This window comes from Buteo buteo, chromosome 6, assembly GCF_964188355.1.
Source record: "Buteo buteo chromosome 6, bButBut1.hap1.1, whole genome shotgun sequence".
NCBI classification, from domain to species: domain Eukaryota; kingdom Metazoa; phylum Chordata; class Aves; order Accipitriformes; family Accipitridae; genus Buteo; species Buteo buteo.
Window position 1 is genome coordinate 11,402,384 of NC_134176.1, and position 18,182 is coordinate 11,420,565.

The 18,182-nt window shown below is 43.3% G+C and overlaps 1 protein-coding gene across 2 annotated transcripts in view; it reads right to left on the reverse strand.

The window, feature by feature from the left end:
• Window positions 1-7,684: 7,684 nt before the first annotated feature.
• Window positions 7,685-18,182, reverse strand: part of KIF26A (kinesin family member 26A) — a 101,584-nt gene continuing 91,086 nt past the window's right edge. For both annotated transcript variants that reach the window (XM_075029717.1, XM_075029715.1), the window contains exons 12-15: window positions 14,418-17,802; window positions 10,729-10,919; window positions 9,697-9,847; window positions 7,685-9,155 (exon numbers count right to left, since the gene is read on the reverse strand). In XM_075029717.1, the coding sequence (XP_074885818.1) occupies window positions 8,980-9,155; window positions 9,697-9,847; window positions 10,729-10,919; window positions 14,418-17,802 (3,903 nt within the window). In that variant the 3' untranslated portion in view covers window positions 7,685-8,979. The remainder of the gene's footprint in view (window positions 9,156-9,696; window positions 9,848-10,728; window positions 10,920-14,417; window positions 17,803-18,182) is intronic.

The following is an 18,182-nucleotide window of genomic DNA, read 5'->3' on the forward strand; positions in this document are numbered from 1 at the left end:
GCAACTGCAGTGCAATAGACAAAAACTGGACAGGTTCCAGGTAGCCCACAGGGCCCTGCCACACTGGCACTGACATTTGTGACATTGCTAAACCTAGACCTGGGACTTTTCAAAGACTGGGAACTAGCAGGAGAACTTGAATTATACTCTGGTTTCCACAGATACTTCTGTCAACCAGTGGAGCTGCACAGTCATGCACTGACATTCTCCCCAGCCTACACGTGTGCACTCCAGAAACGAAAACCAGGAAAAGGTCCCTTAGAAGGGTATGTGCCAAGGCGCTGCAGGCTGGCAAAACACATCAGTCATTCGGTCTGATAAGATGATAGCACAACAAAGGCAAGGCTGATGCAACACATTTGTAAACACAAAGCCACGCTGGCTTCGCTGAAGTATTGGCACATATTTAACTTATATACAAATAGCAGAACTACTGCCTGTGCAGCTTGTTGCTGTGGGAGATTACAGCTAAATCACCCCTTGCAAAGTATCAGGAGCTCTGTGTAAATAGCAACACTGTGGAAGCCACTCAAAATGCATGCAACAACTTGCATGGGTCCTAGAGTGCCGGGAGCAGCCCTGCATCTTCTCAGTTACCGCCAGCTGGAAAATTATTAACTAGCTGCATATAGGCAAGGGGCAGAGAGAGGCTTTTGCCAGAGAAGGGAAGGCAGGGTGCTAGCATTTCCAAAGGTTCCCGGTTAGTTTGCATATGGTGCTGTCAGACTGCTGTGCTCGTTTCCAGCCTGATTATCAACACTGCTAATGGGGAAAGGCCTTGGAGGGCAAGGTCTGCGCAGCTGCATGCCTGGTGCATACGGAGCCGAAATTCCTGGCCATATTCCTAACATATACAGACCTATCTATTATATTAACTGATCTTATAACATCAATGACTCAAATATCACATCCATACCATAAGCACCAAAGGGGTAAATTTTATGAAGCTTTCAAACTTGCATATAAAATTTACACACCTGAAAAGGGATCTTTAACCCCTATGGCAAACCAGTGAGTGTGTTGTCAGTACATCTGGAAGTCCTTCCTGACAGAGTTAATCAGAATAGCTTTCCTAGTTTCTGATTTTAAAGAAAAAGTAAATGAGGTGTGTCATTGAAGTTTAATGCTTCGATGCTATTTCAGAGCTTGGTTTGTGTTGGGTCAGCTGTCTATCAAGGACAACCCCATCAAGTAACTTCAACACCCAGACTGAGAACGGGATTTTTTCCAAAGTCACAGGAGCTTTGAAGAGAGCTCCAGGGCACCCCAAGAATGTACCAGACCTTAGCTTGCTGATCCACTGCATTTTGTTTTTTACAAATAGTAGATTAATAAGGCAACATAATAAGCACTGAACATGTAAACCAAGAAAAATAGTTGGTTTCCACATTCAACAGTTCCCTCAGCAGCCTACCGGTTATTTTATAGAGAAATCCCATGCAAATGGTGGCTGTCTTTCTGGAGCTCTTTGGAGTATGGATATGTGGTCTATATGCGTTATTTCAGCAGTAGCCTAAAAAAATAATCTTAAAAAATCATAGCAGTGTGAAGTTCTATCTTTTGAACTTGGATTTAGTAATTATCATAGCTTAATGTCTATACCCAACAGTGTAATGAAAGTATGACACAAAACTGAGTTCTCAAATATGGGCATAGCTCAGTGAACTTCAGGCAGAAGAAATTCTGACCTAGTATATATGAAGATGACTAATAAATGTCTCTGCTGTGCACATCGGTCCAATTCTAAACATAACTTCACTGCCCCCAACACAGCTGAGTGTTTGAGTCCTAGGTGTGAACTTCATTCCCAGTTTTTCTACCAGGCAGCTTTCCTTTACCAGCCCTTCTCTTCTTATTCTGTATACTCTCCTGGCAGAGGCCAGCTCCCATTGCACAACATCTAATGGCAAACTGCATTTACAACTGGAATATTAGTAAAGAAGAGCTGGAAGAAAAGGTGGAGATACTTTAGATATCAAAGAGCAAATCAGAGACCAAGCAAGGCACCCAAAGAGGCAATAGCGAGAAGAATAGACGATGCCCTATAGAACATTAAGAACTGGGAAAAGGAGAAATCAGGGAAATCTCGTGTTTGCAAAAGTGTTTCATAAAATTGCTGCCTCAAAGCTATACATAGCTGTTTTGCAAATGATTTTGTTGGTAGGAGACTGAGCAGAAATGTGACCAAGGATATAAACGGGGGGGGAAGAAGCACATGGCTGCCTTCAGTCTTCTCCACCCCTTTATGCCTGCCCAGAATGCACAGCTTTTGCAAAGAAGTGCACAGTCCGGGTGCTGGCATTTTCTTCCATTATGGATGTATTTGTATACGTTATTACATTTTCTTCCTTCTGTTTCTCTCCCAAAAGCTGAAGGGAAAGCTTTGCTTTCCCTCATTTCCCATCATACAAGTAAATAACATGTCTTCACTTTGGAAATTGAGCAGTTTGAAAATGGCATCCCACTGGAGCCTGTCTGTAGTGTTTCAGCTCCTGTGGCTGAAGGTTTTGCTCTGTACTCAGCAAAAAGGACATTGTGAGAGACATTTTTTTAAGAACTGTTACACGCTTAATTTGGAGGGAAACACAGTAGTCCACTTTGTCCTTCCCTCTCATACCCTGTCTATTTAGGCTAAAAAATTGTGTTTGTACAGCACTTAGCCCCATGAGACTGAAGCCTTTAGGTACAAATGTAACTCATTTAAATGGTAATGTACAACAAAATGAGTGGCACCCTTCAAAACAAGTGGCATTTGTAAGTATATCTGTGCCAGGTACTGACAAATGGAGGGTCACTGTTACAGACACAGGGAAAGGTCTCGGTAAGCCAATATTTAAAAGTCAGTTTTTCCAGTCAAAGGCCAAACTCTAAAATGCCTGCTTATTTCTCTGCTGCCTGTGCCCTGGAGCACTGTGCCTGCCTCCCAGAGAGCAGCACATTAGGACTCCAAAGGTATTTCCCATACAAGGTCAGATCAATTAAAATGTGCTTTAAATACAGTCACGTGAGCTGTGTCAGGAGCTCCGCAGCCCTGATTAGGTCCCTGACACTCTGAAGGGCAGAATCTAAGGCAATCTGCTGACCTCGGGTAGGAGAGCCAGATAACAAGGAGGCATGAACCTGCTTTTTCACTACTCTGGGACCGAAGGCTTTGCTGCTTCTGCCCACATAATATTGCTGTAATACCAGCGATGCCAGGAGTTAACTAATGATCTGGTTCTTCTCCTGCTGAAGTCAACAGCAAAGCTCCAAAACCAGGTCTTTCAAAAGTCAGGACAAGCTCTTTCAGCTGTCCCAGGGAGAACAGGCAGCACAGTGTGCGCTGCTGCCTTCCTTTGCCAGTCCTGATAGGAAACTGCCACAGAAATGTTTACATTAAAGAAATAAATGAAGCAAAACCTTTGCAGAATGAAGCTGTACTGGCTCACGCCAGGTCCTGGGCTGGCCACTTGGAAGACAAATCAACCAACAAACGCTGTCTCAGAGAGGCCTCCTTACCTCTAAGATTTGAATAAGGTCCTAATCTCTATAGACTATATTAATATAAAAGTACAGAAAGTTAATTATGCTACTAAGTGTTCATGCAATGGAGAGAAGGCAGAAATGCTATTTTTATCTGCTGTAAGAGCATCTCTTTACTGTCCATCCCCCAGTGAGATGTAGCCAAGTGACAGCTGCCCTTCCCTCTCATCTGGGAGCCACAGGAATATACCCAGGAATGACCTGTCTCAAGCTGAATGCAACAGTCAGAAGCAAAAGACATATAAAAAAAGGTAAAACCAGGCCACTGAAGAAGTGTGCATCACCCAGAGTCCCTGTGTGGGTTGCTTGGAAAGATTCCCCTCCTTTTGCCACCACGCTCCTGCTGTCCCCCCCAGCTGGTGGGGAGAGTCTTGGGAAGGGAAATGAGTGAAGTAATGGGCTCCTATGTAAGCTGTTGTAAGGTTACTGTCGTGCCAAACACACCCCATCATCAGGCAGTTCCCCTGCAGGTCTGATAAATCTCTGTGAACATCTACACTGTCAAGAGTTATGTCTTATTCTATGTGCTCCACAAACAGATTTCTGCAAGTCAAATTCTGCATAAAGCCATGAGATGCTACATATAGGACTAGCCTGGGAGGCAGTTTCTGCTTTCTAATTTGCACTTGTGATATTGTTGCACATCAACAGAATTATTCTTTCCTTTGTCCCAAATAATACCACTGATGATAAGTAAAATATTTTCAGCAGGATCTTCATCTGGTGAAAGTCAGCGAAACTCCACTGAACCACTGCTAAAGCAATTTACACCATCGGAAGCCCTGGAGCAAAAAAAACCAAGTGAATGGGATATAAGCCAAAATTGGAGTGTTTTTCTGGATACAAACCAGATTCACTTACTTGCTTGCTTAAACAGGTGCCTAAGTGCTCTAGTGAATTGGGGCCCAAATACGGCACCATTTTTTATTTGTGTCCACTTCTGCCAGCTTGGACATCTGATACAGAGGTCATCTTATAGCTAACATTTTTGCCTTAAACCCTGCCTATAGCCACAATATAGAACAGCTGCCTGTGGAGTTATGTTCCACACATAACTTTAAAAATAAAATGCAAGTGACTGGAAAACGTGGGTTTATAACTAGAAACAGAATACATGGGTACCTTGAAATAGAAATAAATGAAACACTTTCTGCATGCTGAGAAAAGAACAAATAATCTCATATTTCTATTGCATTCCCTTTTAGTACTGATGTTTCAATACTACAGTTAGAGTGTCCTAGAAATGCCTTAGCTGGAACTGGTTAGACCACTGTACAGAAAAAAGTTAGAGCACTGTAAGGAAAAAGGTTTTACGCATACATTAAATGAGTTTTTGCCTACACACCATCTGATTTCTCTATAGGGAATCTATGTTTGTAATAACTGTATTTCCAAACACTTCTAGCAATGTACCTGTAGATGTGCACTGCGTAGTACATGGGTAGCAACAAGCACAGCTTGCAGGAGTGGCTACTGACTCCTCCAACTCACTCATTCAACTTGCAAATTCTGACAAATGAGTTGAAATCCCACCTCCCAGGAGTAGTTTTATATATTGGACCATGACCATTGGATGGGAAAATGCAAAAGTAAGCTTGGAGACCATGTCCAGAATGCAAGGTTCTCCTTCCTTTCCTGAGTCCCTGGTCACCAGGTAAGAGTCCTGCTTTCTCACTGGATTTCTGTTCCTTCCAGTCCATACTTCATCTCTTCCTGAAAGATGCCTGACCATGAGACTGCGGCAGTGGGGACCTCTCCTCTCCCTGCCCCTCACACACAGGCAAGCTCACGTCACCTCTGGCCTCCTGGTTAGTGAAACCTGGTGAGAGGTGGGTTTTAAGGAGACGGAATTTATGTTCCACTTCCTGAAATTTAATCTTTATTTAGAGTTACCATTGCACTGGTTTAAAAAACCAGCAGCTGTCCATACATTTTTTTCCTGTTGCCGGGAAATAAGCGTGATGTGAGCTGCTTGGTAAACTGGGCCATCGAGGGACCTAGGCAGGGTTGCCCCAGCAAGGAGAACGTAAGGGATTTCATGGGAAGAGCTTCAACCAAGGGGGAAAATATTCTAGTGTGAATTAGCCCTGCCAAGAGTAACTCAGCCAGTTCTCCACCATGAGTGGGGTTCTAAGGTTTTATTTGATACCATAACAAACTCAACGAGATCACATCTTTAAGTGTGCAATTTAATGGCTATTGTAAACCATTAAATCTCAATAGAAAATTAATGAAATAAAGCAACCAGCTTAACTTTGCAATTATCATTTGTAACCTTATGTAATTAAGCCTTTTGCAAAATGGGCTTGACTCATAAACTAAAGCATATATTTGTATAAATTTTAACTGGACAGAACTGCAAAATTAACCAAAAAAAAAGGAATATTACAGGCTCTGAGGCCTTGAGATATGAAAGATAATTTACTATCCACAACTACCAATAAAGAACAGCATTTGCACAGGGAAAAGTCTGCTATTTCATCCATCAGTGCCTCACCTTATTTTGCATCTCAGGCTTGTTTTGTGTCACCAAGCCAGAGGCTAAATGCATTTAATATGCATGCTATTGCCATGTTGACATGGAACCAAGCAGCCCTGAAATGCTTCTTTTGCTACTTTGTGGAAAACATAAGCATAGTTAGAAATTATGGAGAAAGTATCAAAGGATGCAGGCCTGGTCAGCAAACACTCTATAGCAGAATATTTCAACAAATTGTCAGATTTATAAAAATTGGGATGGATGAATAGTGACTTCAATTTTATTTCAGAGGATTATAATATGGCCAGAGAGGGGGAGAAACAATTAAGACCTCTGAGGAAATGATGAAGTGGCTGGCAGATAAAAGAAACAAAAACTCTTGTGTCCATTCAAGAGGGGGTTACAGGCTACCTTGAAAAGACTGAGAGCCCTGCCCTGCCGTGCTCAGGGCTCAGAGGCTACCACAGGTCAACTCATTTTGCAGCAGCACCATTAAGATGTGCATCTCCAAAGGACAGTGCAAAACCTAACACCACAGTGCAGAGCTCCCCACGAATATATTCTCATTTGGCCCTCTCATTTGGAGGTTTTCCCCTTTGCTAAGAAATACTTGTCCCTCAGGGTGCTGCTGCCTTTTTTATTTTGATTGTATTTATTTATCTGATCCTTGCTCTGAAAAAAACCCACAATGTATTGAATCACTACACGGTTTTGATTTCATCTTTGGAAGAACTGTGACTTTCTGCACACATACAGAAAGTAAAAATAGCAGGAATTTACAACTCAATAAATATACCTTGTATTCCAGAATATCAGCAAGGGGATCCTCTAGAAATTCTAGATGACACATTCCCCCACATACCACCCAAGGCAGTGCCAAATGTCAGTAAGCAAACACGGTGCACCCTTTTCCAGGGATAAATCACGGAGAGGTAGATAAGAGCAGGGCACCCTTTGTAACCTATGCAAAGTCACAAAGATATTTAAGCATCAAAGTCTTGCTCTCACTCTCCCACTTCTCCAGCTGCAGAATGAGGAGGAAAGCGCTTACTCCCCTCTCACAGGCCTCTTGTGAGGGTAAGAGAACTTGGTGCTTGGATGCCATGCTATTAGGGCTCCATAAGGAGAGAAAAAGAGGGAGAGGAAAATTTCACCCACTACAGGCCATTTGGCCACACAGCTGGAAAATATCGAGATGGTGTCGTCAGAAGCACTAGCTTTACACTAAACCTGCCAGCATCACTGGGAGATGAGGACCAGGCACAGCTACTGTCTAACCAGAGAGCAAACGCAGCAGTGTCAGAGAGAAATGAATGTAGTCGTTTGCTGTGATGGACCTACAGGGCCCAGGGCTTGATTTCAGTTCCTAAAGTTTTCTTTTGTTTTTAGACCCATTTTTAATTGCTTTGTCTCATCAGGGAAAACAAGCACGTGAGCCGCAGGTCTTTGTTCTGTAAACTATGAAGTGCTAAGAGAATTTAAGTATTATCATCGCTATTTATTTTGCCCTTTGGTGTTTTGTCTCTCTCTCCCTATTGGTTTCTGATGACTAATGTCAAAACTCTGTTCCCAGTTATCTCTCTTGGGCAAAGAGGTAATATAATGTGACATTTAATGCGGTGTACCACAGGCCACCCGCTCTCTTCCGAACATTAAAATCACATACATAGCAAGAAGCAATCGTAACAATAGATGTATCTTTTATTCACAGATAAAAACTGAAGCAAGCTGTTATAATACATATTTGTACAAAGGATTTGAAAAAACCATAAAAAGGAAGATGATTAGAAAATATGATCCATTATGAAATGTGGTATTACATACACTATTAAACCTTTTCAAAAGTATTTGTTTGGCAACAATTTATCAATAGTTTCCACACTTAAGTGGCCTCCTTCAAAAAAGCACAAATCTCATGCAGCATGTATAAACTTGATCCTGAGGGTTTGCCTTCCTTAGAAAAACTGTAAAAAGATATACTATTTGTCTTAAAAGTTCAAACTGCAAATGCTATATTTATAGTCAAAACTATATAAAAATATGGACCTAACTTAACATTTACAAAAAATTTTTGTTCCTTTTTTTTGTTTGTTTTATGGTTTTGGTAATAAACATAATTCTCAATTCCTGCAGTCAGAGAGGAAAAAAGAAAACCAAAACAAACCACAGTGCCCTTTGTAGACTTCCTCACATTAAGTTTACAACTCCAAAAAGACCAGGTCTGTGATAAGTGAGGTTAGTAACCAAGGAAGTAGGTAAGCAGTTAATATATATCTATATATGTATATATAAAATGGAAAACAAACATTTATTTTGATCTGAAAAAGTAATAATACAAAACCTGAAGGTAAAACAATCATTTCAAAATGCCATAATACACCTTTTCAATAGATAAATGTTCATAAAAATATCTTGAACCCTAACCAAGAAAACAATTATAATACAATTTTAATTCTGCTACATAAAACAGCTTTTCTATGAAACAAGAAGGCAAGTTCAGGTATGAAAACATAATTTACTTATTGCTTTTGCTACAATGTTGTTTGTTTTTTACATATAGTCATAAATACACTATACAGTATAAAATATTTCGTAGGAATACATTTTGTGGTCTGCTTAGGTTTGCTGGCTTTAATTCTAGCACCAAATACAAAAATGAAAATCAAATTAATTTTAAAGGCACTTCCATTGTATGTTTGTTTGTAAATTAACATCTTGGTTTGTAATAAATTTCCTCGCTTCCCTCTGGTAGAAGCAATACTTGATCCTACTTTTATCTTTGTACAGTTCAGGTCACGTTGAGGCACCAAATGATTTATGAACATTCCCATCCCTCAGCTGTTTCTTTCTGTTACAACATTCATTGTTGCTTTTCAGTCTTCACCTTTCCTCCTTCACTTCCCAGCTACTTTATCTCTTTACTTCTTCATGTCGGACAATCCAGCTTCACTTCCTTCAGTCCCTTGAAAACCCTCTCTTCAAACCTCCACTTCCCTTACTCCATCTTGCGCATCTGTTATTCCAATATCAAAACACGTCACTATCATGATATGTGACTTGCACAGATTAACACACTGCTCCAGTTCCTCTGTCACTTGTTCCAGTGCCTCCAGGTACTCCTGTGACTCCTTATCAAGATCAGGATCCACTTCAACTGTCAGACAAAAAATTCGTAAGAGAAACAGCTCATAGTAAAACATTATTCTATCACAAGGGAGCCAATAATGTAGAGTACAATTTTGTTTCTCTTGAACTAAGAAATTTTTTTCACTTTGTTCAGCAGATGCAAAACTCTGCCTTGAGGCTCCAGTTAGGCACAGCACACAGTCAGTGAACAAATCTCATGCCTCAGTTTCCCAGCTATAACATGGATATGGAAACATTTTTTTCCTTCTTTGGAAAGAAGGATAACAAAAGGTTATATAAAAATTTAATATTAACAAGCATCACGGTGAGTCTCTGCATTGTTTTGATGTTCCCTTCTGGTTGGTTTGGAGGGGTTTCTTTGTTCATTTCTGGTACTACTCAGCACTGAACAAATCCTTTATCACAGAAATACGAATGGAGTCACCGGGTATTTTACGGCTCAATTGGGCAAAATATCTTAGCAAGTACTTAGCTTTTTCAGTGGGACTGCTCACATGCTGAAAATTTGTTACATGCTGATCATAATGCTGTTTTTGCAAAATACTTACAGTCTTCTTTCCACTTATTTGGATCCATCATCAACCTGCACTTTGTCTCTTCCAACTCTTCCTTCAAAAAGTCGTGCTTTGCCTTTACTTCTCTGATTCGCTGCTGGCGCCTTTCTAGTATCTTCAGCTTGGTATGGAAATACATCAGACCCTTTTAAGACACAGAAAGACCATTTCATGAATTTGCCTGTTATGAGCTGACCTCCAACAGTTTGACACAAATTGCTCCCAGCTCATTACTTGTAAGAGTTAGTAGGTGGGTTGTTTTGTTTGGTTGTGGGGTTGGTGGTTTTTTGGGGGGTTGGTTGTTTTTTTTTTTATTTGAAGTTTACATTAATGGATTCTAATCTAGAGGAACAGCATGCTACATCACTTGAGCATTTGTTGCACTTCTCTGAATTAGCAGACATCTCTTAATACATTCTGAAATTACTACTGTTTGTACAGGAATTTTTTTTTAAGCAGTGCAAATGATAAACACAGCCTAATAATAACATTAGAGTTATAGTTAATCCTAAAACATATGGATTCGTATTTTCTTAAAAGCATTCCTACCTTCTCAACATCCTGGAAAGGCTATTATGAAAGAAATGGGAAAAAGGCATCAGAAGAATATAGAATTCTGGTCTCCAAAATAGAATTAGCTGAAGTGGTTTCCAATTACAAGTAAATTAAACTCAGTGTATCCCTGATTTAATAGAATCCTGTCATTTACATAAAGAGTTAATGACCCTATAGTTGAGGGAGCCTGTAAGGTTTCATCAGCCAGGCTAAGATTATAAAGTCTTCTCATAATATATTCATTGGTAACTTCCATTTACACCATCAGTCATGTTAGACACAATTAATTTTAGACAGTAATCATTTTCATTTTCTGTGTTAGGGGTACCCCAACATATGAATTGTAAAATTAATAATTATAGTGCTTTAATTGCAATCAATTTTCTGAACACCATTCCAGCATTCAAGCAAGGACTCTGCCTGTATACTGTAATTTAAGTTGTCTACAGTTGTTGTAAAATATGTGCTGACCTCAGTTTCCTCTTGTCTGTGTCGCTGTAATCGTTCCACATCATCAATCTCATAAACTTTAATTTCAAATGGCTCTTTTAAAGTGCCTGGCAAAGGTGGTAGATCAACCCATTGGCCAGTGACGCTGGGTTTTCTTCCTAGGGAGGCAGCATCTGGTAACGGAGCAGGAATCAGTCTACGGCGCTGGAGGCCTAAAATACAGAAGACAAGCGTTCCTCAGACTGTAATAGACTGACAGACTGCAGAACATACTGCAGTGAATTAAAGAAAGATCGAGGTTCTCAGGATACTTAGAAAGAAATGCTTTTCTTGATCTTTTCCTTTTAGTAAAATACCCTCAGGCTGCTAATTGAGTTACTGCCTTGACAAAGTACGTTTCACTTGGTTCACGAATGGGAGTAACAGCAGTTCTTCTCCCAAAGCAGATGTCTGAGCATCAGTTCTTTATTCTCTCCTTGCAAAAATATTTTGCCTGGACTAATTTTTCTTTGGTGGGCTACAATGGTATTCATTACCTTGCAATGGCAATGAGATAGTGAGTAATTTCAAACCAATACTGATAATGGCAGATAAATCTGGAAATCTCCTGTTCCTCCAGTTAAAGCCAAGCAAGGGTATCTAATATCCCTCTCATTGTATAACCTCTTTGCAAAGAGCAAACAGCTCTCTCCAGAACTACTACCTATGCTTTAAGGTGCTACACACCAGCAGTTGTCAATGACTTTTTGGAATTGGGAGGCACTCAAAAGGCAGCAAGCAACTAACCTGCAACTTAAGCCACCTCTAATGTTGAGGCCTATCACCACACATTTGCACCGGCACTCAGAAGCTCAGAGCACGACAAAACTCACCAATTCCTCAGCAGGAGGGCTCCCAGATTTACAGACAAACAGCGTACTGCCACCTTGATGCATCTGCTAGGGCTCAAGTTTCATGAAGCGGAGACTGACTTATGTCCTTCAAAAATGCTGGTACTTTTGTATACAAGACTTGGCACTTTGGTGTCCAGCATGTTTTGCGATGATAAGTCTCTCTTCGTTCTCTAAAAGGCTGACCTTTACACTGCATGTGTCCAGGATGAGCACATGCATAGAGCTGGTCAGGCAATGTTAACAAGGCTGCAATCCAATCCCTAGGTGAATAGGAGGGCTGAAGGCCACCAGAAACAAGCTGCAATGTCACATGGTAGCAGTAAGTATAAGCAGCTTTTGGGTGACTGGTAACAATAAATTTAGTGCCTAATTTCCTCCTCTTATTGAAAACCAACTCAGAGGTATGGAGTTTCTTATTTGTTCTGGTCTTACAAAAGGGAGCCCATTAAACAGATGAGACAGTGCTGCTCAGAGGACAGTGCTCCCAAAATAACTTCTGGGCTGAGACCTCTACAGGAAAGTTAAATGCAAGTTAAGGCTGCCAGGTAAGCCCTGTCACAAACTTCAACATGAAATGGAGACAAAATCCCAGCAGGTACCCTCAAAGCAACACACCTCCATAGATACTTCAAGAGCTACCTGCTTTACATATTCTTAAGAATATCCCTAATTCATAACTGCATCCTTGCTAATTTGTAAGTAACAAGAACAATCACAACAGGAATGTTTTGGAAAGGGGAAGACTTGATTCTACTTCTACACCTGTTCATCATTCTCACAACCCCTATTCATTTAGCCTGAATCACCACTATAGTCCTGCCTGCTGAAATCACCCGCTGTAACTCTGATCCTGTAACCACTCCGGTGACAACAGGATCCCTCTGAAGGAGGACACAGAACAGATGCAGTCAAACACATATACTAAGCAGACAAACCTCCTATCCTTCCACTGTACCAGTCAGGGTCAACATCATTTCTCCAAGGATGTAGTTAAAGGATAAGGGGACAAGGTTTCCAGTGACATATATGGGAGTAGGATCTGTCCTTAAGTCCAGACATGACATGACTCCAACACAGTTTGAAGCAGTGTAAGCTACTCCAAGAATCTCTAACCCTTTGCAAAGATTACAATATATTTTAGGCCAATAATGGCTCTGCACCAAATATTTCTTGTAAGAAATATTTCATGAACTTCCTAGGAAACCTCATTTCATGTATAAAACACATTATTGCCTCGAAGTCTACAGCACTCCAAAAAAGTAATACATAATTTACTGATATAGAGCAATTTCAATTGCAAAAAGAAATAGTTTGTCATTTTTAAAGACCTTATAAGCATTTCCTGGGGCAAAAACAAATACAAATCCATCAGTGGGTAATGCCTTCTCAATATGTGTGCAACTTATACAGCTGTTAATATTGATTTGTAGGAAAGGTTTAAGAGGTTGATATGCTATGGAAAGAGAACTGCAGCAAATGTTGCACTAAGTTTACAAAACGATTTATCACCTGCTGAAGCAACTCAGTTGCTTTGACCAGAAAGCACCATGAGATCTACGTCAGTTTAAATCCCTTGGTTTTACTGCCAGAATCAAGCATCATGGGTGTCTACAGGGACTGCAATAATTACCGCTTTCCAACCAAAAGCTCAGATTCAGCGCATTGCTGATATTAGTTCCTACTATATTTCCAACAGTCAGTATGCTTAGGTTGCTGAATGAGGCTGCTGGTCATTAGCTACATGGCACCGACTGCCACCGATTCTTTACGATACTACAGGACTTCAACACAGATCTGTAAAAATTAATATTGTAATAGCAGTCATGTGAGCCTGATTTTGAAGCTGACTACAACTAGGGGCACTTACATGAGCACCACCTGTGAAAGCAATAAGGAAAGGCACTGGAGAGCAGGACGGGGACCTGGCTTTCATACGCCCACCTTTGCGTGGCGTGGTTGAACATGTCTGCCTTGGCACAGTACGTGAGCCAGAGCTGCCTCTTCTGAGCAACTCCCCCAGTCGATTTCCTATTGCTTATAGTAACCGCAAGTACACTCTAAAATTTCTTCATAAAAACACTGTTACAGTGCAATACAATAATTTTGCAATTAGCTGGTACCATTAACGTAAGAGCCGTCGCACCTTACGTATGCACCCTCCTGCTCTGCCCCTAAGCCTTACCTTTGGGTAATCTAACGCACATTCAGCAATCCTCATTAATTCACAAACATTCTTCTCCCCTCCAGGCCTATTCCCTTGTTTCCAAACTACAGTCCCAGCCCATCTCACTGAAATTCCCTCACAAACGCCTGGCAGCAGAGCTGCTCCTCTCCTCGCCGCTCTTCTCTCACCGGCCTTCCCTGACACTCGATCCTCACAAAAGCTCCTCAGTGCCCACCCAGCCCCCTCACCCTTCCCAACCCACCCGTAACACCCTCCTATTTCGGGCCGCCCTGGTGCCGCGCTCGCTGCCGACCCCGCTGAGGGAGGAAGGAACGTCCTCCTGTCCGCCGGCAGCCATCTGCTGCCTCCTCCCTCACAAGGAGCCTGCCGGCGCCCCAGGGCACCCGGCACCTCTCCTGCCCTCTCCGCCGCAGCACCTGTGTCACACCTGCAGCTTTGAAGTGAAATAAATGACAAGTAGCTGCCGCAACAGCCATACGCGAGCGCGTGCAGGCAGTCCACCGCCCCGCTTTGAGTCTCCCCCAAACCTCCTCTGCCTCTGCTGTCAGAGATGCCCTGAAAAACCCCCCCATCCTCAGGGACTCAGTGGAGCACCAGTGGACGCCTGGCCACCTTCCCCCTTCACTTCTTACCTGTTGATCGCTTCTTGGGGGACTTGAGGCTCCTCATCCGGCCTGGCGATGACATCCCGCTTTCGCTCATGGAGTCGTGGGCCGAGGAGGCGCTGCCGGTGGCCTCGCTGTCCCGAATCATGCTCTCGTAGCCGCTGCTGCCCCCGCTGTGGTAAAACAGAGCCGTCCTCCCCATGGCCGGCGGCAGCTCCCCGCTTAGGACGCTGCTGTTGTCGCTGCCGTGCCCACTGCTGTACCGCTGAGGCCTCCGGGGCGCCGTTATCTTGCTGTACGGCGATGGCAGCACCGGGATTTGCGACTTCTCGTCGCTGAGGTTAATGCCGCTGTCGTTGCCGCTGTCGGAGTCGGTGGAGCCTCGGAAGTGGCCCACCTTGGCAGAGCCGCCTGACACCAGCTCGTTCACGCGGCTGTTGGCCGCCCTCATGGCCTGCTTGGTCCCCATGATGGTCCCTCGGCCAGGTTTGCCGCTGACAGGCTGCACGGAGCGGGGAGCCGCCTTCCCGCCGGGGGCCATGCCAGAGCCCTTCCCTGTGGGCTGCGTCAGAGACTTCACCGAGGAACTGAGAGACTTTGACCCGCTGGCGGAGAGGCCTCGGTTTTTATTCCCGTTCACTTGCACCTTCTGGTTCGCTGTGGGTTTTGCCTGGCTGTTTTTACCAGGTGCAGGGGTGGTGAAAGGTGGTGGTAAACCCACACCGGAGGCAACAGGGGGAACCCCCAGCCTGGGGACGGAGCGCCCTGCCCGGCTGTTGCTGGCACTCCCGTTCTCCCTCGCCATGCTTGCTTTGGATCCGACCGACGTCAGGCTGTCACACCTCTCCAGGGACATGTGGCTCCCGTAACGGTGCACGGCTTCGCTCTTCGATGCCTTCGCCTTTAAGCTGGATGTCATCTTGGGCAAAGAGTGGTCACCCTTCAGGTTCATTTTGCTGCTGGCACTTTCGCTGAAGTAAGACCCAGCTTTCAACCGCAAATCTGCTTCATCTTCAGCCTTCGGTGTGGCAGCTCTGGCAAAGTCCAGGCCAGAGGCTTTTCCCCCACCATTACCCAGACCAACAGGTTTCTGCTCCAGGCTCGATTTGCGTACAGGAGGTGTTGGAGGTGTTGGCCCACCTGGCCTGGGCAACATGGTTGACTTCTGTGGTGCGCTCTTCTTCCCCAGTGACGATTTCAAGCTTCCAGTGGCCAAGGGAGCATCCGAATTCCCTCGGGTCACGGCCTCCGACAAAGTACTGTTAGCGTGCGACACTGGCATCACTCCCAGTGTAGTGGCTCCTCTCTTCAGCTGTGGCATCTTCATCGCAACTTCTGACTTCTTCGCTGCTCCGCTGGAGGATTTGCAGGCCATTTCACAACCATCCACAACCCTCTGCGAACATGCGAGCATAGTCTGTGACTTCGTTGGCCTGGACGCTGCGCCAAAATACTGGGCAGCTTTTCCTGGCTGCTTCTCAGTACCAAACGCGTGAGATTTTGGAGACAGCAGTGAGTCTGCAGGTTTTGCCTCCAACTGATAATCGGTGCGCAACAGCCAGGGATCTTCAAATATACCATGTGGATTCTGCAGGTCTTTATAACTGAGGACAGTATTATTGTGGATTGGAGATGAGGTAGTTTTTGTTTTCCTAGGAAGACTAGAATGTATTGTTTCTATCACAGGCGTATCGCGAGAATTACTAAATTTTATTTTTATGGGCTGATCAGTGACACAAAAAGCACTTTTTATCTGAGATGCTTTGGTAGTTTCAGAGGTTTGAGGGCTTTTGCTGATGCCTGTGGACAGCTTGCTGGAACTCAAGCTCTCACTCTCCAGTTCAGAGAAGCAAAAGCCACTGTCGTTCAGAGCACTCTTCAGGGGGACAGATAAATGGGATGAATCCAAGTTGAAGGGTTCCTCGGACTTATTACAGCCGTAAGATGACTGTGTGACAAAACTGTCACTAGACTGGGCTCCATCACTTTCAATTGTACATATGCTGACTTCACTAAGCCACGAACTGATGGAGGAACGTCTGCTACTGGTAAAGGGATCCTTAGCAAAGGGCACAACAATATCAATATTTACACCAGTAGAAGTCTCCTGTGAGGTATAAGCATCAAACTCATCATTTATGCTGCTGATAATACTGACTGGCCTCGAACCCGATGCAAGGGCCTGAAGGGAGCAGTCGCTGTTAAAGCTAATGATACTGGAAGGTCTTCCATTATCCATAATCCCGCTAATGGATAGCTCTTCCACCACAGTGAAAACAAGCTCATCCTCTCCATTCAGCTCAACAGGCTGCTGCAAAGTCACTGTGGTGGTTAGTATATCCCGATCAAAACATTTCCCTCTGAACGCTGACCTGAAGCTGTGTACCTCTATCGCACCTGACTGATTCTGGGCGTTGCTACCAACCAGGAACGTGCTTCCTATGGGGTTTTGCTCAGGTTTGTTTCCCATCTGCTTGCTCATTCCCACAGGAGGAGTCCGAACTGCACTGCTATTGTCCAGCTCCAAATTCTCACCTTTGGAGCTCTGTACATGCTCTTTCTGCTGTGGAGGTGGTGGTGCTGGACTTGGCAAGGGTCTCTTCATGTACAAGGGCTTTTCCTTAATGACACATTCAGCTGTGCCCTTATTCTGCTCCGGATTCCTTAAAGGGCTACACCTTGAGGACTGCAGGGGATCGGTGATTGTCTCTCTCTCTCCCTCCAGTATCGAGTCCATTATTTTGTTGTCAGCTCTGCTCTGCGCCTTGGAAAGCTCTGTTTTCAAGTGAGGTGTGCTCTTTTCATGACAATTGCCACTGCCACCTCTTGGTGCAACAGCCTGGAAAGGAAGGTTATGTCCTTTCTTGGAAGATGCAGTTTCTTGTGGAATTGGTTTCTTAAATCCTCCAGAAGGAGAAGATATTTTTTCCTTTATCAGCTTAGACTGTGCATTTTCTGTACCTCCAGGGACTGGACTACAATTGGACACAACAGAGATTTCTCCACAAGCAAATTTGATGGGTTCCTCACTTCCATCAATGCACTCTAACCTTTCTTGCAGTTCAGCAAAAGTGTTGCATTTAAAATGGTCCTTGTCAGAACTCCTACCAATAGCAGAATTGTCTTTACTTCTCTTCTTGTTTAGGGATGGGATTATTGGAACAAACTCTGGAGGACCTTCATTATCTGTCAATTCCCTGTCAGACAAAGCTGCACCATTGGGACCAACATAGATGACAGTATCACAAGACTGTTCACTGCTGGAGGAATAATCAGGATCACTGGATATACTCAGGACAGGAAGGTCAGGGTCAAGGGCAACAGTTCGCGGGTGGAACGGTCGCAAATGGGGCGGTCTTCGGACGTGTCCTTCTTCACATGAACTCTCTCCTCCTGATGAGCTGGATGCATACTGAAAATGATCAATAAGGGGAAAGTTATTAATACTAATTGATATGTAAGTATATATATGTACATATAATTGGTTAAAAGGTCAGGTTTGCTATATACTCTGTGCTTTGTATATACTATCACGACTAGATCTAGTGGAAAAATGTTGGAGTGTGAATCAAAATAACAAGATCATGCCACATAGATTTTTCTGTATTAGGAGTAATATAACAATCACACCTTTTCAGATAATTTCCATTCAATATCATGCATTGTCTTTCTCTTCAACAGTTTTCTATTCCTTCCTTATTGTTTTTTATTAATACAAATAGGACCTTTTGAGATAGTTCCACATATAAGCAAAGAAAGAATACGTGTTTGGAACAAAAAGAAGGGAATTTC